This window comes from Paroedura picta, chromosome 6, assembly GCF_049243985.1.
Source record: "Paroedura picta isolate Pp20150507F chromosome 6, Ppicta_v3.0, whole genome shotgun sequence".
NCBI classification, from domain to species: domain Eukaryota; kingdom Metazoa; phylum Chordata; class Lepidosauria; order Squamata; family Gekkonidae; genus Paroedura; species Paroedura picta.
This window is the reverse complement of record NC_135374.1, coordinates 59970583-59993447: the sequence shown is the minus strand read 5'-3', so window position 1 is coordinate 59993447 and position 22865 is coordinate 59970583. Positions and strand designations below refer to the sequence as shown.

General features: G+C 42.4%; 1 protein-coding gene across 1 annotated transcript; it reads left to right on the top strand.

Moving 5' to 3' along the window:
• The first annotated feature begins 19794 nt into the window (after positions 1-19794).
• Positions 19795-22171, top strand: LOC143840699 (uncharacterized). Its single transcript, XM_077344247.1, has 3 exons — positions 19795-20197; positions 20284-20643; positions 20741-22171. Exons 1-3 carry the CDS (start codon positions 19796-19798, stop codon positions 20993-20995), a joined length of 1017 nt encoding a protein of 338 aa, XP_077200362.1. The 5' UTR covers position 19795; the 3' UTR covers positions 20996-22171.
• Positions 22172-22865: the final 694 nt, after the last annotated feature.

The following is a 22865-nucleotide window of genomic DNA, read 5'->3' as shown; positions in this document are numbered from 1 at the left end:
TCAGGATAAGGCTCCTGGGTGGGTGCAAGAAATCTGAACAATTGCAGCACTAGAGTCCCAATCATCAGATTATAATCCCTGCCAGGATGTGAGACTGCTAAACCCAACCGAGGATGGAGTGTCAGTTTCAGCTCCGTTCAGTTAGTAGAACAGCATAGCGATGGAGAAGGACTAGTCTACAAAATCTCTGTTCAGTAGTGTAATGACAAGGAAACTTGTGGGGCCCCCTACCCACTTTCATTCCTAGGCATTAATAAATTAATGAAGCCTCCATGCACCTGTTATTTGCAGATCAACAACCTGGCACAGGCAGTCCTCCTCCCCAACCAATACCTTCCACTGGGATGCAATGGAAGAGCTGGGAAGCAGAGTGCAAGAAAAGAAAGAAAGAAAGAAAGAAGCTGACACCAGAAAGGTAACCAAAAAAGTTGAGACAAGAGAGAGAGAGAAAGAAAGAGAGAGAGAGAGGGAGAGAGGGAGAGAGAGACTAAAATATAGCTAGACACACTGGCCAAGTGAGAATCTCTGGACACAGAAGCTGCATCAGACAATAAAAATTGTTGGCTTCATGTGTGAAGCATTTAATGTGCTTGGGACATACAGATAAGGCTCTTAATTTCTGGGGCACAGAAAACTGCACTCTTTGCAACAAATTCAACTTATGAAGAAAAGGGAGTCCTTCTGGATCCTCATGTTGGGTACTCTGGGTATATGAAATGTTGTACATCTTGATGACTTGTCCATGTTGCATCTTAAGAATACTTATAACCACTTACTCCACAGGTGAACCTCTCAGTGTGTATAAGGTAGTTATCCATGTTCCATATATTTCAAAATATTTTTTTAAGGTTTGTTGTTTAACAGAAATATAGATAATTATCCCTCTTTTCATTTCAGGTCCATTATGTGTATAATGAGATTTATGTATATTTGTGTTCTATTCTTCTTCTTCTTCTTCTTCTTCTATTTTTGTTAAATTTGTTAAATTTATGGATTGCTCAGTTTAAATTTTACCACTGAGGAAGGCTTTTAGCCATAAACTGTTTCATCTTGGGTCTTGTATATGGATATAATTTGTACCTTTTAACCTATATTTATATGATTGGTCATTTGTTTTATATTAGGATTCAGTACTCATATGCAGAACCATAGGACTGTGGTTTTTAAAGGACATTTTAGCACTTCTGAATGTATAATTAAACTATATATGTTTTGTACATTAGCGCTATCTTAGATGCTGGAAAGGAGCCAGAACTATTCAATGTCAGAAGAAAACATAGATAAACAAAATTAGTAGAAAAGAGAGATCTATTGATGGGAATCATCTACAAAAAAGGTATTCATGCACACAGTTTGCATTAACTTAATGACGGGATAATGGATTCATTTAATGATTTATTGCAGACCAGTCAACAAGATAAGGGCAGATGATAAGTACCAGTTAAGTGAGGCACTTCCATTTTAAATAGCTTGGAAAAGTTCACAGGAAGAATTTTGGGTTGTATAACTTGGATAAAAAGCATCAACTTGGATAAAAAACAATCTGGTAAATGCTGTATCCTTAGTAGGGACTGGGGACTGTTTGTTCTACATACAGCAGTTTGGAAGCTGCAAGTGTTTCTTGCCACCTGACCGATTCTGCACTGGACGCTTTGTGCCAACTGTAAGCAGGAGTCTGGGCTGTGGCAGATTGCCCTATCTTTTTCTGCTCCCACAGCAGGGAGCATTTGGCTTGGTGTACCTAATCCGCCCCAGATTTGTGCTCCCTCACGGGAGCTGAGGCAGTGAAGTTTCCAGTGTGGAAACGGTCATGAGGACTCTTTCAATGCTGGCCAAATGCTATAATAAGGTCAGTGCGTGCCTAACTGATAGGGATTCATTGTTATGAATAATGTAGGCTTTTCTGCATGCGATAAATATAGTGAAATGCTTACCTAATGTAGGCATTATATTCTGGCAGCTCCACATGATGTCACCCACATCCAGCATCTGGCCAGCTAACAGCTCGCTACATCCTCCATTTTAAAGCGTGAGTTGGGGTTTCGCATAAAGTGGATTCGCCAACCAAAAAGCACTAGCTACTGGAGAACAACCAGCAGAAGGAAGGTATGGAGGCTCAAATGCACTAAAGTTGCCTGCTTCGTCCTGTCCTCTCATCTGCCTCCCTCTCCCTTGTTCCTGGGGATGGGTATTTCTTGTTAAAATGGCGAAGTGCCTGGAGCAACGAATAGGCGGACACGGTGTAGGTGATGCCAGAATAAAATAATATTTTTTTTCGAAGTTGTAATACAAAGTGTGCCTCTTGAAAGTTCCCCCCCCCAAATCAGGAATGATATTAATTTTAAAAGATATCAAAGGACTTGTGATTCCATATGGGGTGGCTTTAAAAAAGCACTAGGCACCTATGATTCCATGCATAGGCATTGCAGTGGAGAAGTATGAATTTTTGGGAAAAAAATTAGTGGGCATCGCAGGACCTTTAAAATGCTTCAAAATATGGAGGAAGGGGATTGGTTGCCTGACTTGACTGACAGGCACATATAAGGCGTGTTGCTCTCTTCTGCCCTTTCCAGCAGCAGACGTGGATGGTGAGACGTGTGAAAAGGCGGCAGACAAAGGTGAGACAGCAAAAAGGTGAGGAGGAGCTGGGAAGAGTGATAAAATTTAACTCTTTGCAATTCAGCTAGCTTAAGACTATTTTTACTGAAGTGCGAAAATGCCCTGTGTCCTTCAGCTTGACCAAACCATTATATAGAAAACTTTAATGAAGATACCATTAACATGGGTTGTATTTTCTTTCTGAGACATAAAGTTTAAGAACAATTTCCTTTGCCTAACTATCTCTGGGAAAACATTCTTCCCACATTTGGTTTAAAATTTGGTATGATCAAGGAAGACCACTTAAAATGTTTTGCAAGCCAGGTTTTGGTTGTGAACTACCAACTGATCATCTCTCCCATAAAGCATCCAGAATTACAGGAAAAAAAATAGTCCCACAAGAAGTAACTTCCACTAGAAGCATTCAGAAATTTGAGCCTGAACAATTTTGAACATCATTAAATTGGTTTTTGCACTTTCCCGTTCCTGTGACTGAAATGTAATACTTTGACTACAGCGCAAATTCATTTGAAAAGTGGCTTTCTTCTGCCTTCTGCCCCACTTCAACAACAGTCACATTTATGTGCACCAGAGAGGCTCGGGAGTGGCAGGAACCCACCGGTGTCCCAGGCCCTCCCTCCCAGCTCCCACTCGCTGCCCGGATCACCTTCTGGAGCCTACATTGTATGAGCTGTTTTTGAACTGCTACGGTAAAGCGGTTCAGAGTATAATTTTAATGCATTTATGTATTTTTCTGATCATTGAGATTTGCTTTTCTTGCTTATTTTGTGTTTTTATTAATGGGCCAGAGCCCAAGAGATGGATGGTGAGTGAGTAATTAGTGAGAAGTAAGTGAATAGGAACAAAATGATGAAAGAAAGCAGAGTGAGAAATCTGGAATACAACTGCAAGGTAAAACATCTGGATAATCTATACTTGGGTTGTGTGGTATAGAGTTCCTATAAATAAAAGGCTCTGTCTGTCTGTGGCAGGCGCAACTCCTCAGGAAATAAAGCTAAGCCCCTCAAAATTGTCCAATGGATTGAGAATGATAGTGGGAGTTGCAGTGCCAAAAACAAAAGGAATTGGAACATGCTGACCCATACAGTCCCCAGAAACCCCCACACCCCTGCTTTTTGCATGGGAAACAATGGTTGTCTGTAGCTGAGATGAGTCATCCACAATTAAATTTATGAGCCTCAAAATTTGCCTCTAGCTTCAGGATGATTATGGGAGTTGCTGTGACCAAAACAAAGGTAATCAGACCGTCCTGGCCTTGGTTATTTCCAGCCCCCCTCCCCACTCCTGCAACTTTGCCCTGGAAACTATGGTTGACTGTGGCAGGCATAATTCAATCAATAGTACAGATAAAAGTCTCAATACTGGTCACTGAATTCAGGATGATGGCGGGACCTGCAATGCCTCAAATGAATACTGCTTATTGCAATGAGGCAAGGTTTACTCACAAGAAGCCAGGAAAGGGCCAGCAGTAGAGACAGAAAGGGTGAAAAATATCCCTTCAATGAAAAAAACACAGGGGGGTTAATCACTACCCTGACTCAGCTATCAGAGCCTTTGTGGTGCAGTAGCTAGATTGTCAGAGTAGGCAGAAGGAGATCCAGGTGTGAATCTGTATTCAAGGAACTTGGAACAAGGAACTTGTTGCCTGGCTTTGGCCCAGTCACACTCTAAGCCAGACTTACCTCTCAGAGCTGGTGAGGATAAAATGGATGAGGGAAAAATGAAAGCCACACTGAGTCCCCATAGGGAAGAAAGGTCAGGTATGACATTTATTTTGTTTACAGTTGCTTCAGCATGGCCCACACAATCCCACGACCCCCCCTCCTGTGTTTTTAATTGTAAGCGATGGTTGTCAAGCATCGTTTATCCAAAACTGCAAAAAGGAGTTGCAAAACTGGACACCGGTTTTGTGAGGGTGGTGAAATTTCAGTGCCAAACATGAAGGGAATTGTTCCATTCCCACAAAGATAATCTCCCCTCCAAAACCTTCTGATATTTGTATTGAAAGCAAAGGTTTAATCATGAAAAGCTAGCACAGAGGGAGTGTGGGGAATATCCCATCTAACAAAACAAAGGGGATTTAGCAGATTCACTGACCTATCAGACCCTGCATCGTACAGCGATTAGAGTGCCAGACTAAGATGGAAGAGATCCGGCTTCAAACATCCCCTCTGCCATAGAAAGTTAGTTGTTGACTTTGGGCCAATCACAGTCTCAGCTACACCTGCCCCACAAGATTGTTTTGCATACAAAATTGAGACGTCCCTACCCAGTTTCTTAGTAGCTTATTATTTAACACTGAACTTCAAAGCATGTAACTTTGCTTGAACAGAAAGGAAACCCTCAATACTTAGCTACAACACTTTCTTCTCTGTTGGGCCCAGGATTGTCCTAGCTTGTTCCTGAACAGTTTATATAGGCACAGCAGTCTTGTAGCTTACTAGCAGTAAATTGAACTGATTTTCTTCTGATTGCACTGAGGCCTTCTGGGTTAGCCCCTTAGAGAGGCAGTACACAATAGATTCCTCATTGGGGAGAATGGTGGGATATAACATTTGTTATGAATCAAATTAAAGTTTGCAAAAAGAGGTGATCACTGTTGCTTTTGGTATTGCTGCAGTTCTTTTTGGCAGGAGGCACAACTGCTCATTCATTATTCAACTTTCCATTATAAATATCATGAGACCAAGGAGCTTTAGAACAGGGGAGTGAAGTGAGCAGAGGTGGAGCCTCTAGATACCTAGGGCCATTCCGCATCAGGATCTATGTAGCAAATTGGTAGCGGAACAAAAAAACGCCATTTTAAATTGTGGAATTCGTCGTTATGCATACCTGTCTTTGTAGTGGAATCCAGTTGCGTTTCTATCGTTTCCCACAGGTTTCCGGTCTCGGCAAAAATCGCTAGCCAGGAAGCGATATTGCCGAGCTTTGTCACGCCCCTGGCTGTCAAGCAGCCAATGGGCGGCCGTTATCATGCTCCCAAAAAAACCCTTTCCCTTTAAGGAAGGTTTAAAAAAAAACACATGTTGCAATGAATCAACGTTGATTCGTTGCAACGGAGAGACCCATCTAGCTAGCAAGTGGTGTTTGAGCTGCCGTTTCATCGTTGCCACTCTCCCCCCGAGTGAAAAAAAAATATCCACCCCGCACGGGCACGATTTTCAGCCGAAAATACAGTGAAAAATAAAGGGAAAATAAACCAGCAAACGGGGCTGTGTGTTGCTTTGAGCTTGGTGACTTAAAACAGCTCTGGGGAGGGACTGCAGCCAGGGAAGCCTCGCTGGGTAAACGAAGGCTCGCCGGTGCGTTAATCTCTGCTTGCTCCGAGAAAAAAAAAATGGTGATCGCTTCGCCGGAAGATCAGAGAAGAGAGCTAGGGGGAGGGACTTTGCAGAAACCACAACAATGGTAACGCACAGAACTTTCCCGCTAGTGTTGCAGATTGGTTGCAAGAGTGTAGCGCTTTCCGGAGGGTGAATCCACTTTTTAGGATTTCCCTGAAAGCGCTACAATGAAGCGCTTTTTGCGGATCGGTTTCAGGAGTGTTGCAGATTGTCAATGACATTGTGCATAACAGCAAAACAGTAGCGATTTCAATTTGCAACCATTGTGCAATTTTGAACGAGTGCGGAATGGCCCCTAGTATTATACAGTTGCTGTAGGAATGAGGATAGGATGAAACTTCTTCTGGCAAGGCAGTTTTTAGGAATGTTATGGAGATCTGAAGACCTGGAGCAGAGGTCCCCAATCTTTTTGATCCGGCAACTACCTTTGAAATCCGACTCGGCTTGCTGGCCTCCAGGTAGTACCTGGGGACCCCCCAGAATCACAGTTCAGACCAGAGAGCATTTCTCTCAAAGAAAATAGATGATTTAGAAGGTAGACTCTATGGAATTGTATTCCACTGTGGTTCCAGTCCTCCATAATCTGGATCTAGCTAGCATTCAGAGGGACTCTAGCACTCCTAATGCTGACACAGGGTGGTGGGCAGCAGAACCACAACATGGCTGCCTTAGGAGGTAGAGCCAAGCCCCAAATGGCTGCCAAATAGGCTTGCCAGTTCCCCACTGGCCACCAGTGGGGGATGGGGGTTAGAGTTTCCCAACCCAGGCTGGAAAATTGGATATTTGGGGAGGACAGGGACCTCAGTTTAGTGCCATAAAGTCCACCCTCTAAAGCATACATTTTTTCCAAAGGAACTGATATTTGCAGTCCAGAACTGAACTAGAAGAGGCAAAACCAACCACAAAATGTCAGGGGGTGGAGTTATGCATAACCCTGTTAGTAGTTCTCTAATGTTTCAGGCATAAGCTCTGTTTAACAGGTCAATTTTTGTAATTAGTATGTTTTAACAGATATTTTCTGTTTCCTTCAGTCATGCAGTGAAGATTCTTATGCTGTGGTGGCAGCTGTTGCCAAATCAAAGTGTTTTTTTAATCTGCAAAACTACATTCAAAACTACATTCAAAGCTACACACAATATCCTTAATGAAATGGGCAATCAGGTCTCCAATGGCCAATGAAAAACTGTGCTGAGCAAAAGTACCAGCTGGCCCTACCCACTTTCTAAACACACTTGGTGGACACCAGGAAAGATGTCAGAAGACACCAAACTGGGGTTTCCTGTCCTGGAATATTTATCTAGTTCAGACATTATATCACACACATTTGTGCACACCCCTCCGACCATATAGTACTGATCACAAAAATACTGAAAGTAATATCAGTCTGTTCTGTAATGAAATGCTATCTGTTTTGGGTATAGCAGTACTCATCCACATTTTAAAAGGCAGCATTGAGCTTTTGCCATAAAAAATGCAGGGCAAAATTGGTAGGTGCTGCAGTGAGAAGCATCCATTCAAACATTGTCAGTCAGGGAAAACCTGCATTTGAAATAATAATTACAAGACCCTGGCATTAACAGTAAGCCATGCTTGCTGAAGCAAGCAGAGCCATTGTTTGAGAATTTTGTTTAAACAAATAAAGGGTTTTGCTGCTGCTGTGTGTGAATAGCTTGAGTCACATGCATGACGTTATCCCACTAATGTACCTGTTTTGTAATGCTCTTATACAGTCCCAATCAGCAATGAATTTATGCATTTTGCTTTGTGAAGCTTTTGTCTAAGAAAAACAATTCTCCACCCTTCTCAGGAAGCTTAGACATTTTAAACTGCTGTCCTCATTTGTCTCTCAACAACCTTTCATTGTATATTTGTCCTAATCTTTGGACGGGAGACTCTGCTGGATTTCAAAGAGATGGCTGTTGAGTCAAGAAAGCAGAGGCCTGGAATTCAGTTTGCTCCTTGCATTAAATACATTTGTAAAATCCACCTTTTTCTGTTTTCACCTACGATGCAGATGCTCTGTCTGTATTTTGTTTCCCCATGTGGCTGGATGCAGTTTTCTCCAGATCATTAAGAACTGAACAACATATGGTGCCCCACGCTGCACGAATTAGGGAATGTATGCACTGAGGTTAAATGCCGTAACAGTGAAGATCAGGAAGCAACAGCCCTGCTCAGTTGACCAAATCCAATGATTATGACCATATGAGATGCAGGTCAGTATTGTATCCAGTGACCTCAGACCTTGGAAAGCCATTGCCCATCAACCCCCCCCCCCAAAAAAAAAAAACAATAGTAAATTGATCATGCTGAATCAGATGTGATACAAGGCAGCTTTATATATGGTGGGGAGAAAAGAAAGGATGGATTGGTTCCGGAGACTTATCACGTATATTTAATTTGTTCTGGATAAAACATTTGAGAAATATCAAGAGATGGTCTTGTTAATATGGCTTAGAGTAGGATAAATAATTGAGACAATGTTGTTTGGATTAGTTGTTAAAAATCTTTTGAAAAATCTTCTGCTGCCCCACTGCTAGGAATTGACAGCGGCCCAGCCCATCTGCTGCCATGCATAATCGGTAAAAGAGGTTAAGAGACTTGAAGAAAAATGATTATTTGTCATTATTATGTATATCAAAAGGTGACTGACTACATAGAGCAAAATGTATTTATTTGTCTGTTTATTTATATGCCCCCTTCCCCTGAGGCTCAGGGTGGTTTACATGGTACATAAACAATGCATGGAACTTAGTTTCTACATAACATATGAATGAACTGCAACAATAATGACATTAACATTAGCAACTACAACAGAGGGGAACAGTCTATAACAAAAAAGATCAGGACCCCACCCTAAACAAGGTGGGTAGGATTAAATAACGATATACCACCATCTTTGTGATATTGTTTTATTCTGTAAATTGGATAAATTGGGATTTTATTGTTTTATGTTGTGAACTGCCGTGAGACCTGTCGTGGAGCGGCGGCATAAACAAACAAACAAACAAACAAAATTGAACAGGTCTGACGGAGAGGCTGACGGAGAGGCTGATTCCGTGAAGGCACAAAGGGGTGGCAGGTCACAGTAGATGAGCGATTGGGATGTGAGTGTCCTGCATAGTTCAGGGGGTTGGATTAGATGACCCATGAGGTCCCTTCCAACTCTATTATTATTATTCTATGATTCTAGGTCCAAGGTTCAGAATGGGTGTATGGGAGGGAGGGTGCAGCAGCCCTGTAGATGTTACTGATTTTGGTCAGCCTCAACCAAATGCCTGGCCCTGTGGAACAGTTTTATTTCTGTCAGGGCCCTGATCTCCTCTGGGACCTCATTCCACCAGGTGGGGGCCAGGATGGAGAAAACTCTGACCCTGGTTGAGGCCAAGTGGACTTCTTCAGAGCCAGGGATTATTAGCCAGTTAACAGTGGTGGAGTGTAGAGCTCTTCGAGGGGCATTGATCTTCCAGGCCTTCCTATCCTCTACCATTCCCCAGAGTCCATTTAAGTTTGCACCTACTTCTTCAGTGACTCCATCCAGCCACCTCATTCTCTGTTGTCCCCTTCTTCTTTTGCCCTCAATCGCTCCCAGCATTAGGCTCTTCTCCAGGGAGTCCTTCCTTCTCATGAGGTGGCCAAAGTATTTGAGTTTCATCTTCAGGATCTGGCCTTCTAAGGAGCAGTCCAGGCTGATCTCCTCTAGGACTGACCGGTTTGTTCGCCTTGCAGTCCAAGGGACTCGCAAGAGTCTTCTCCAGCACCAGAGTTCAAAAGCCTCAATTCTTTGATTCTTGTCCTTCCTTATGGTCCAACTTTCACAGCTTACATTGCAACTGGGGAGACCATAGCCTTGACTAGACGCATTTTTGTTTGGGTGTCGAGGGGCATAGGCAAGAAATAGAAAATATGTCTTTCCAACACCCCCTTCATTAGATTGAAAGATTTTTGGAACATTGTTTATATAGTTCAATAAAACTTCTGTTTGGATACATTTATATTCAACATTTTACATTTTGAATTTTGTAACTATCTTGTTTTTCAGCTGGATTATTCATTTCACTGTTGCTACATATGCAAACTGAATATTTTTGCTTTTTCTATATACTTGCTATTACTTGGGGCAATCAGGCAATATAGCAAAAATACAAAAGGAAGGACTATTGTATATCCTATAACTGAAAATGTTTCTTTCCCCAAATCCGCTTTCTTTTATATATTCAACATGTTACGTTAAGAAGTGATTCTTGTTTTGTTTCTTCAATGCAATATAATTCCATACAGCATTTTAGACTATTTCTCATTTTAAATTTGACTCCTATTTGCATAATATATATTCCATCTCTCCTCAAATTTTGTAACATCTGTTTCTCAAATAAATTGTTAATTTCACCATCACTGCATACTCAGCAAGTTTATTTTCCCATTTTTCTAAGTGTGGACAAGTGTCTGCTTTCCATTTTACTGCGTAGATAATTTTAATTGCTTTCATCATGTGAATATCTCTTCGAAAATTTTGGGGATTCTCTATTCTTTATGTTCACATTCTATAGCCCAGAATCATTTGAAAGCTTCCAAAAGGAGGAACAGGGATTAAAAATATATGAATAAGATAGAAAAGCAAACTGAACATTTTAAATGAAACTGATTTATTTTATTAAATGTCAAATGCAATCTAGTGAACTTCTCTTTTGTCTGTTCTCCAGTGTGGAAGCAAAAGAAGGGGAAAATGGAAAGATGTAAGGCTCTATAAGGATAAATACAAAAACACCCAGCCAAAGCTATTGCAGTAGCAACATAGGAGGATTAGATGCAGCATTCTCAGACAGTTGCCAGTGCAGTGGCTCTCATAATAAAAACTTTTAAATTTAAACCCAGAACCTTTTATTCTAAAAGCTAATTTCTTTTGTTTGCCATGCCTAGGAAGTCTTGCAGCCAGAATTTTCACAGGATTCCCTGAAAGTTTCACTTTGGTCTTAAGAAGATTTCACCTACAAGTGGCTCTTCTTTTCTGCTAGATCCAAACAAGACTCTTCATTTTCTATGAAGATTAATTTAGATTTTCTATTGCAGAGGCATACATCCCAGTCACATGATCCTTATCCTTTTGAAAACTAGGTAAAGTCTGTAAAGAGGCAGCTGCGTTCCAACCTCTTTGAACAGTGTCTCTTATATACGAGGAGAATGGATAATCTGTCTTGCAAACACTAGTGGAGACTTGTAATCAGCCGAGAAGGAGGCTGTGCTGGGAATGAATATATCCATTTACCCCAGGCTGTGTCCTCCAGAGATGGCTTTGCTCGATACCGGTTGTCTTTTAAGCTTCCCTATATCCAAAATTAAATCACTTTCTTGTTACAAGTTGCTTTGTTGATTTTTGTTAGCCAGGCTTTTCTTTTCAGCAAAACTGTGTGAAGGCAGAAGACTGGATTTGCACTTTGCAGTATTCGGTAGGTTGTCATATTTGTGGTAGCCTCTTCCCATGCATGGTCACACACGTTTGAAATGGTCATTTCCTGCCACTTTCACAGCAGGATGGTTGGTTCCCTCCACATCTTATTGGTAAGAGTGCTACACAAATAACCAGATCAATATGCCACTAAAATGTTTAGTGGTGAAGTGGTCATGAAACATTTAAAAATTGCACACTTTTTGTGTGGTCAGCTCAAAGAACACACACCCTTTAGTACCACTTAATTATGGGTCTAAAGCAAAATCTTATAATGTAACATAAACACATCACAATTTGTTTATCCACAATATTTCCAGAAATCTTGGATAAGATTTTTAAAGCATTTATTAAACTTCTATTAAAGATAATCTACTTTAGGAAAGTTAACATTTTGATCCAGTAACTCACTCAGTTACCAATATGATTACTTTGCATTGTGTTTTTTTGTTACTTAGGGCATACAGGTGAAAATACTAATGTAATCTCATGTTTGGCATAGAGAAGAAAAACATTTTAGAAGAAATTGAGGTTTTCAGCTTGATTTTTAAGGAATATCTATTACTAACCAAACAAACAGTTTTTTTTTCTTGATTTTAGGGAATGTCTGTTATAAGTCAACTATTATCAAACAATATTGTCAAACAAATCAACAGAACATTTTAATTATTGTCTAAATGAATAAGAATATGTTGCAACAGATTATAGAAAAGATTTTGAATATCACCCCCCCCCCCCCACCCTCAGTTGAAACAACAGTTTTCTAGCTGAAGTTTCTCCTGTAGTGTTGGAAAAATCAGCACCTGTTCTTATAGTCCGACTTTCAAATCTTGAAAGTAACAGAAGCTCCATTCTTTTTAGATATATCCCTAAAAGATAATGTGAGACAACTTAAGACAACTATGGTTAGAATTCATGGACTTCAATGGAAGAACCATACTCTAAAGAAGGAAAGGATTGAAGAACTTTTTCTGAAAAAAAAATCATACACTGTGGTAATGATGTTGGCTAGAAGATATAGGTCAGCTTGGGGCCTCCAGTGTCTGTGATCCTTTTAGCCTTTTTTTTTTTCCTTTTTACCAAATGGGGCTAAAGGCAACTCAGGTGGCATTTTCAGTCAATGAAAATATTGTGGGCAAAAAGTTAACTCCCACTCCTCTCTGTTGTGGCCTTGATCCATATTGTACTCTCTTTCCCAAGGGTCTGATTTTACAGCTAAATTAAGTTGGGGAAACCATTTGCAGATCCGTGGTATCAGGTGTATTTTGGCCCAGGGCCTCTTATCCTGAAAGCTTTTTTGTATGTGTACCAAGTGAATATATTAATTAGTTTCATTGACAAGGTGAATATCTGTCTTTCTCTATTTTGTTTGTTTGCTTATAAGATTAGATCCAAGGGAATATATTTGTTCAGAGTTTCAGGAAACATGACTAAGTAACATCCTGATGAAATAACTAATTTATATCAAAAAGTATTTTTCTTTGAAAGGGAGTTGAACTATACATATTCTGAGACCAACAACTAGATCTTTTGATGGCCTTAGAAAATCTTACTATTTGGAACAATGCAACATTCAAATGTGAAATTACATGAATTAGTGGTCTAAAATATTTGTAGTGGTTTAGGGTGGGGTATTCCAAAAGGTTGAATTTCCAGCTGACTTGAATTAGTACTTTATCCTTTTAAGGAAGGAATCCAATAAAATTTGCTTATGGAGGCCAAGTTCCCATCTGCTCTACCTGGACATTATGGATCTCTTGAGACCTTCTATAAAATGCTATGGAGTCTGTAATCAAAACAAGCCCCTCCCCAAATCTGGGCAGTGTTCCAACTATTCACCTAACTGTTGCTGTTCACTATAGGGAGAGTTACATATACATTGAGTATTTCAATAGAAAGATTATACTATATGCAAAATATCTCAGCAGATTACAAATTAAAATAAATGTTCCATATAACCGGAACAATATGTTACGTTTATAATATGGCATCGAGGCTATGAGGTTTATCTGGGCTGATTCCCCTTGCCACCACTTTCAAGTCTGGTAGAGGTCATATGGGGTTCTGTAGTGTGTTTTCACCAATTATGTGGATGACACTCCACTCTTTTTTCATTACAGTTGTACCTGGTAAAGCAATATGAATTCTAAACAACTGTTTGGAATCTGTAAGAGGCTAGGTGAGGAGCACTAACCTGAAGATTCAGGGCAAAATGGAAGCCTTATGGATTAGTGATGGATTAGCCTATCGTGGAGTTTCTCCCATTTCTAGATAGGGCAGCACTCATATTTTAAAAACAGGCTGACAATTTGGGTGAGCCTCTAATCCAATTTTGTGTCATGTGTTGCATTTGGTAATTTTTAACCATTTTGAGTGTGTAATACTGCATTTTCTTCTTCAAGATTCATGCAACAGTCACCTCTAGGATTGATTTCTACAACTTGCTCTATACCAGGCCTTCCCTTTTCCTTGAGCTGGAAATTGCTGCTGGTACAGAATAGAGGTGTGCATGAACCTGGACAATGGAAGTTTGTTGGATTTGTGGGTGGTTGCGGGTCAGGGGGATGTCATGGAACCCCTCTCCTTTCATGAACCTTTGGTTTCATTTGAGTTGGTTAACTGTTTAGCTGTTATGATAGCTTTTTTCTGACGCACATGAGATACACTCTCGGCACAGAATTATATGGTGAGCGAAGAATGGTGAGCCTAGCCATATGCCATAGGAAGTGGTCTCCAAAAGGTCTAAAATTTACATATATTGGTTGGAGCCATAATTTACAGATCCCATTCAACCACTCAGCTACACTTTATAATGAGTTTAGTATAAATATTTTATATAGAATGTATTGTCACAGTTCTGACCACTGAGGAAGACCCAGTAGGGTCGAAATGCATTTGGTCTTATGTGCTGTTAGTTCTGTATAGTTTTATGTAGTTTTTATTCTATTTTTAATTGTGCACTAAAATAAGCAATGGACATGACTTCGGTCAGACACAGCTTCGCACCTAACAACAACAAAATAAGCAACATTTTTACATTATTTTATTGTACAGCTCAGCTTCTGAGTTCCTACCTGTTAAGGTTGGGTTGTGTTCCTTTTTTGGTTTTGGAGTTGTTGGGGGACCATCTCACTAGATGGTGAACTATGGATCACTTGTTGTCATGGCAATCCCAGCTTTCAATGGCCATTGTGGCTAGAGGAGCTGTTCAGTGCACATGGAAATGGGTGAGAGGAGAACAGGATGCTGTGGTCAACATGACATGTCCTTCAGTCTGCATTGTCTAGGTCAACAGGTGGGTATCTGAGCAAGGGGAGATTGATAGACAGAAATGCAAACTCTTCCACCATCGACGGGTCCAGGTGTGGGTGCCATGGGTAAATTATGTCTCCCATATTGGAGAACACATGTTCTCTCTGAACGCCGGTGGCCTGGCAGGACAGAAGATTCACAGCTAGAGTGGGAATATCAGGTCACATGGCGGCCTTCTGTGACCAGTATTCCAAGTGATTAGAATGGGGGCTCGGGGGGCTCTCCAAGGTATGCTGTGACCCTGACATAGGTGGAGTCCTCCTCAATAGCTGCCATGGGCTGCCTGATGCTGGCTATCCCACAAGAGACTACCAAGGACCAGCATTGTCCCTCCCTAACATTGGAGTAACCTTCTTCAAGAAAGGATGACTGGGAAGAGGAATGTTCTGCCTCCACCAAGTTCAGAATTGAGGAAACCAATACTTTCTTTTATGTGTGAGTCACAGATGCAAGCAAGCCTAAACTCCTTCTCATACATAGGATGCAAGTAGATCTCGACACTGCTCTGCAACCTGTGCACCAAGGACTGCATCTGTGACAGGAGATCTGTTGAAAGACTCAGCATGTCCAATGCAGGCCACCGATGAGGGGAATCACCTGTCCCAAACTAGCTGTATTAGCGTTGAGGACGTCGGTGGTGTCCTGGAACGGCTTAAGGACATGGACCATCTGGGTGAGAGGCAGCTCCTCTTCACCATGCATTATGGAATTCATCCTGCACAAAGGCTCTCTGGTCCACCAGATGCCGTATCATCAAATATGTGGAATCCAATCGGGTGGGCATGTCCTGGAGTAGCTTGTGCTCTGGAGAGCCCATCTCTGCCTGGCTGACATATAACATCCGTATAGACTGGGTGCTGACAAGTCTCCAAAAATGATCACATTTCCAAAGTGGCATCATCCCATGTGGACTTCACCACACTCCCCTGTCCAAGGGCCTCCATGACTACGAGATGCAAAATGTGAACCATGCACACAATGTTTCCCATCATGACATTCCGAACTGTAGACAACATGTTTGAACCCACATCTGTGATGACATAGCCCTGGTACACCTCCCCAATGCCCAGCCACTCTTTCAAGCTTAGGAAATACAAATATGAATTTAGTAGTTGTACAACGATAATTATTAGTAAATAAATATAATACCCATAGAAATGTAATGAATACATACTATTAGTGTTTCAAGCAAACTTCATATAAGTAAATACTTGTCTCTTGGACAGAGTATCTGGAACAAAAATAAGACATTTCAATTATAATAATAAGAATCTTATATATTACTAAAGTGCAGCAGCCTATGTTATTAATGTCATTTTAAATTTTTAGAAAAACAAAAACAAAACAGGGACTTACAAGGTCATATTAACCGCAGCTACTCCTAGCTAATGGCGTTCCAGATGCATCTGAATAAGGGTGATGGAGATACTAAATACTATCTATAATTGCCCACAGCTGGGACACGGTAAAACACCAGATAAGTAAAGATAGTTATTGAAAGCAATGAAAATCCAACAAACAGTTTAACCCATTTGGTTCTATAGTGCCAATTTTGAAGATAGCTCGAGTTTCTTCCTGTTCTAGTAATTTATTGGCATCTAGTCTCTTGAAACGAGCCTTGTGTGGCGCAGAGTGGTAAGGCAGCAGAAATGCTGTCTAAAGCTGTCTGCCCATGAGGCTGGGAGTTCAATCCCAGCAGCCGGCTCAAGGTTGACTCAGCCTTCCATCCTTCCGAGGTCAATAAAGTTAGTACCCAGCTTGCTGGGGGGTAAATGGTAATGACTAGGGAAGGCACTGGCAAACCACCCCGTATTGAGTCTGCCATGAAAACGCTGGAGGGCATCACCCCAAGGGTCAGACATGACCCGGTTCTTGCACACGGGATACCTTAACCTTAACCTTAGTCTCTTGAAGCTTTCTATTTCAAACTTTAAAAAGATATAACAACGCAATTGTTCCCATTTATGATTTTTAATTATGCAATGTTCAACAATAGGGGCAGAAAGAATGCCATTTTTTAATCAAGACTTATGCTCGCTCAGGCGAGTTCTTATTGCTCGAGTGCTTTTCCCAATATAAATCAAAGAGCAAGGGCATAAAATAATATATAGCAGTGGTCCGCAACTTTTTTGGGGTTGCGGACCAGTGGGGGGGAGGGCGATCTGGGCACTGCGCATGCGTGGCATCCCCTGCATGCGCAGCAGCCCCTGCATGCACGGCAGCCCCTGCATGCAGCCCCTGCAATCAGGTAGTAAAGTTAGATTAGGAATTTGTGCTGATGGGGCTACAAACGCGTGTGCACGGCAGTTTCGCGCATGCACATTGTCCATGAGGAGAGGATATCAGTCTTTTGCTCCCAGCAGGAATTGGTCTCTGCTGCACAGGAAGAACAGTGGGGTGGATACGCTGCAAGTGCTGGTGGAGAGTGGAGGAGGAAAGATGGCTTGGGTATATCCCACAGTGCATGTGGGCCTTGCAAATCCTGCAGTCCACAACACAGGAGTCACTAGGAATTATTTGGAAGTGGTGCCAAAGATCTAGCTGAAACCTGGAATCCAATTTGGGACTGCGAGTTGGTCTAAGGGGCTGTGAATGAGATCCACCACTTGTCCTCGAGGATGGGCCTAAGGGTGTTTGAGGCAGATGCAGACATGGTGGCTTTTGATGTGGGGTTCTCCAGTCCCTATCCCCCAGCTCTGCAGAGTAAGGCTCCTCCTCCAGAAACAGCATGAGCAACTGCTGCTCCTTGGGCTGCTCACGGAATCACTCCTCTTTGGAGTCTGGAAAAAGACTATGCACCTGTGATGTTGAACACTCCTCTGTATTCTTGCCTGCCACACTACCCAAAGTAGAACTTGTGGGACTCACAGGGGGGGAATAATGAACTGCGAGGGGCTCCTCCTTTTTTAGCACTGGGCAAGCCTCCACTGGGAAGGGTCCTTGCATCTTAAGAGAAGGGGTAGGCCTCCTTGCTCCACAATGCATGCCCCTTATTGATACCCTTCCCCTCACTGGAGGCCAACCTCTCACTTGCATTCTACCACTCATCTTGTTGGAGGAAATGAATAAGGAGTTTGTCATTGGATGTACAAGAAGGCAAAGCCCCAAGGCTTGGGAAAACCAAAAGCAAGACTCAACCTGGGATAGTGGAATCGCCTGAGGGGATCCAGAATTGAACATACCCTGATGTAGCAGAAACAGTCATGTCTGATCGGCCTCCAAGTGTGTCAATGGGATACGAACAGAGGAAAGAGGGCGAAGAGGAACAAAAACCGTGCTCTACAAGAAAGCCACAGAAAATTAGAACTTGACTGGTAAAGGTGTTACTTTCAGTGATAAAACTTGATAAAACAATCCATACAATCAAATATAAGCAGAATCAGAACGAACGTTGCTTTATTGTGTGTTGAGCTAAAGACTTGTTTGGGAAGGAAGACAGGCTGGGCTGGTGGTTACTTTGTTGTATGGCATCCTTGGAAAGAGAAGATGGTCATACTTCTAGTCTCAGGTCAATCAGGTAGTAAAGTTAGATTAGGAATTTCCTGATATTTTTCAAATAGTCTCCTCCAGTGTACTGATTGGCTCGTTTGGAAACTTCCTGCTCTTTGGAGTCACGTCCTCCCTGCTTGCCTCCTGAACAGGCAGAATTAATATCTAGGGCAGTTAGACTAGACTACAAGGACTCTCCCCCATCTTTCTCTGCAAAGTTGTTTCTCTTCATAATAAAACTACGTTATTCTTTTAAGCAGCCTTCCTGCTTTCCTTCTCTTTGTGTATTTAAACCCTGCCAACAGTTACCAGTTTTCTTGTTCCTTATAGAGTTGCCTCCTGGCCACTGCCAGTGCCAGACTGGGAAGCTCCTGCTGAATGTTGTTTTATGTCGTTTTTATGTTCCTGGCTTGATTTTATTATATTTTCACCTTGTGAGTCACCTGAAGTAGGCCACCAGTATATACATTCTCTAAATTAAAAAATGGTAATGTAGGAGAAATATAATCTACTGAAAATTGCAGGCTGTTGTACTGATATAAAGTTGCTCCAAAGGCAAGTGAGTCCTGTTTAGATATTCACTCTCACTGTCTCCTGCTCTGGTCCTTATCTTTCCCACTCACATCTCATTCCTAGAAGCCTTGCACCAAAGTAGTACTAAGGGTATACCATTCATCAAGACAGGTGCCCCAGCCAATGAGCGTGCAGTATTTTCTGACCAATGAGAGCGCAGAGGAGGCGGGACTAAGGCGGGTGTAAGGGCCTGCCCACGTGGTCAGGTTGGCCCCTCCCCCCTGGAAAAAAAAAATGGGTGGGGTTGGAATTATGTCTTGTTGTAGCCTGAGTCTTGGTTTAATTAAAACAAGCAGATTAATATTGGATCTTTGATGCTAAAAACCAACCCTGCAGGGTGGGCTCTTGTAAGGATTTACAAGAAGTGTCTCCCTGCAGAGGCACATAGGGCGAAAAAGCAATCACGATGTCCCATAGTTGGTACTTGGACATTGCTCAAAGTTTTTATCCTTGTTAATTTCAAAACGTATCATAGCCTGCATAAAATAAGCAGGTTAATTTTGTATCTTTGATGCTAAAAGCCAGCCCCGCAGAGCGGGGCTTGTACGGTTTTACACATAGGGAATGCTCTGGGACTCCAAACGGGTTCTCTGTGTGGCTGAAAAAAGTCTCAGAGAGTGTGCCAGGGGGATGGTAGGTGGGTTGTTGTTTTTTTTTGGGGGGGGGGGAGGGCTCGGGGGGTGCATTTCATCCCTTCTACACTCAGTATCCAACTATGGCTTGATTAAAATAACAAAATGGATAAATTTTGGATCTTTGATGCTAAAAGCCAGCCCTGCAGAGCGGAGCTTGTACGGTTTTATACATAGGGAATGCTCTGGGACTCCAAAGGGGTTCTCTGTGTGGCTGGAAAAAGTCTCAGAGAGTGTGCCAGGGGGCTGGTAGGTTGGGGGGGGGGTGTGGGGGTGTAAATATGCTACAGGTCTCCTTTGCCATAACGGGCATATCCGGGGGGGGGGGCGTCTGAATGCGCCAATGAGCGTGCGGGGGTTGGCTGCGGGTCGCCTTTAAAATGGGAGAGAGGGATGGCACCCTGGGTGCTTTCTGCTACTGCTGCTGTTGCTGCTCTCTTTACCCCGTGGAAGAGCCAATTTATGAGGAAATGAACCCGATGCCGACGGGGTCGGAGGCCGTGGAAGAGCAAATTTATGAGGAAATGAACCCACAGCCTATAGAGCGTGAGATTGCTGAAGAAACAATTTATGAAGAAATGCGTGAGCCTCCAGAAGCTACATGCAGCGATGTTACACATGATGATGGGGGAGCTGCAACTGTAGAACCATCACAAGGTTTATTGACGGCTTGTAAAGAATACCACGTATCTCTAGATGCTGTGTGTGAGATGATTAAGAGTCCTGCCCCGAAAGGTAGACCTGAAGATGCACCAACGTGTGTGACGGTTTTAATACCGGCTGTAAGTAGTGAGAGCGGGGTTGGGACAAGGGTGGGGAATGTTATATCGGGTGAGAACAAAACATGATTTTTAAAAATATCTTACAGTTAGATAACTACGATGTGGACCCCCGGGTGTTTGAAGACATAGTGACGGTTGCCCACTCGAGAGTGTGGGGCGGATGCTGTAGCTACTGTGCGGAAATTGCATACTGTCAAGAGCACAGTTGTCTGGGAAAGAGTTACTCCACTGAAGATGAGGATTCCTCTGATTCGGATGAAGAAGCATCAAGCAGTGATGAGGTTGAAAAAATGGGAGATTCAGGGGTCGATACAACTGATGACACGGCAGAAGGTATGAAAGAACCACCGCCATCACGGGCGCAGACACCAGAGCCACCGAGGGGTGGCGCTTCTATAAAGGATGAGGAAGAGATGCGGGCCTGCGTTCAGACTTTATTGCCCGATGTAAGTGTGACAAAAAAAAAAAAGAACTCTGAAGCTGGTATGATAAATTTTAGAAAAATAGAACTTTTATAAAAAAATGTTTTTTCTTTTAACACAGGTGTGGGACAGTACTATTGATTTTAACATTCTGGCTAGTAGCGTTCATGCCGATATAAACCCCGCCTGTTGCTGGCGCTGTGGTTTCATCACCCTGGCTAAAGAAATTTCGGGGTTAAAGGTGCTTGAGATAAAAGCGGAAACCCCATATATATTCCTTAAAGTGACGGAATGTGCCGGTGGTGAAAAGCAGAAACATTGTGAAGAGAACAGCCTAATGCGGGAAGATGACGGCAAAACCCGGAAGTCCATCTGACGATGGGGGCGGGGTAGCACGTGTGGGGATTCACACAAGCTGTATATTCAATGTCTAATAAAAAATGTATTCATTGTGATAAAAGAGACTAAGGCATCATGGTTCGAGATGTTGGTATATTAAAAGGTCTATATTATAGCCCGGGGGAGGCTGGAAGTCTTGGAGGTGTCGAATCACTTTTTAGGGCTGCTTCTAAGAGGGGGTATAGGGGAAGTAGAAAAGATGTGGAATCATGGCTCGCCGATCAGGATGCATACGCATTGCATAAAACGGCCAAAGTGCATTTTAAAAGAAACAAGGTAATCACTGGTGATATAGATGAACAATGGCAGGCGGACCTTGTGGATATGCAAAAATATTCTGGATACAATGGTGGATTCAAATACATTTTAACAGTGATAGACATACTGTCTAAACACGCCTGGGCTGTGGCTCTGAAAGACAAGAGCGCTTCTGAGGTCTCTGGTGCCTTTAAAACGCTATTTAGTTTTGGCAGACTCCCAAAGAAGTTACAAACAGATGCAGGGAAAGAATTTCTAAATAAAAAACTGAGAGGGGTATTAAAACAACATGGTATTTACCACTTTGTCACCAACAACGAGGTGAAGGCGGCAGTGGTGGAGAGGTTTAACAGAACTTTAAAGGCTAAGATGTGGCGCTATTTTACAGCCAATAACACATTTAAGTATATGGACGTGCTACCTGATCTGATCAAAAGCTATAACCACAGCTACCACAGAACTATCCAGGCAAGGCCCATCGATGTCAACCCTTCTAACGCACTGTCCGTTTGGAGACGGGTATATGGGGCAGTCTCAGGGGCTCTCCAAAAAGAACCCGCACTCCAATTTAAAAAAGGGGACCGTGTGCGAGTCTCTAGAACAAAAGGCAGATTTGAGAAGGGTTATGAACAGACTTTCACAGATGAAATTTTTATTATAGAAGCGGTGGTCAGTGGGGGTGATAGGTCTATGTATCAACTGAAAGATTTTGACGGTGAGCGTATATTAGGGAGGTTTTATCCAGAGGAAGTGCAGAAAGTGACCAACTGGAAAGACCGAATATACAGGATTGAGAAAATTATAGAAACCAGAACAAACAAGAAAAAGAAGTTTTGCTTAGTGAAATGGAAAGGGTGGCCGACTAAATTTAACAGCTGGGTGGCAGCTGAAGACATTACAGCACCAGAAAGAAGTTTTTCATAGTTTTTTTTTGGTGTGTGTGGGGGGGGTTAGTGCCTTAAATTTAGCGGCACGGGGTGAGAGCGCCGAGGCCAAAGCAAAAGGGATGGAGGAAGACGGATTTTACATAACCCTACCCAGCAATGCTTCATTGGATCTCTTTCCGGAAAACAACAGCGCATCTTTCACGGTGCGTCTATTTAAACCTCTGGATTTGCGTGGAGAGTGGGAGGTGGGTCTGGGTGAAATTCAGTACCCCCACACGTGGTTCACCATCACTCATCCCCAGACGTTTATAGTTTTTGATGATGGCAAGTTGGATAAGAAGTGGAGCTATCATCTGCGCCAGGGATATTATGATAACATTCCTCGGCTCTTAGATGCCATGAATGCGCTTATACTGAAAGCGCCGGGACCGCGCCCCACGGTGCATTTCTTTTATGACGATGTGGCAGGGAGAATCAGATTTAACGGGGCCCAAGATTACACTTTCTCATTTGATGATCAACTAGCTGCCATATTGGGGCTTCCAATCGGAAAAATTGTTAAAAAAGCTATATTTTCCCCTGATATTACTGGGGGGTTTAATTCTTTGTACATCTATACAGACATCGTAGACCACCAGTTAGTGGGAGATACAGCAGCCCCGCTTTTACGTTGTGTTCCTGTACGAGGAGCAATTCATGACT

Excerpts from the sequence above, each read along its gene's own strand:
- LOC143840699 (XM_077344247.1), top strand. The coding sequence starts at position 19,796 with ATGGGAGAGAGGGATGGCACCCTGGGTGCTTTCTGCTACTGCTGCTGT. Across the intron at positions 20,198-20,283 it reads TGACGGTTTTAATACCGGCT|TTAGATAACTACGATGTGGA; the intron begins GTAAGTAGTGAG and ends AATATCTTACAG. Across the intron at positions 20,644-20,740 it reads TTCAGACTTTATTGCCCGAT|GTGTGGGACAGTACTATTGA; the intron begins GTAAGTGTGACA and ends CTTTTAACACAG.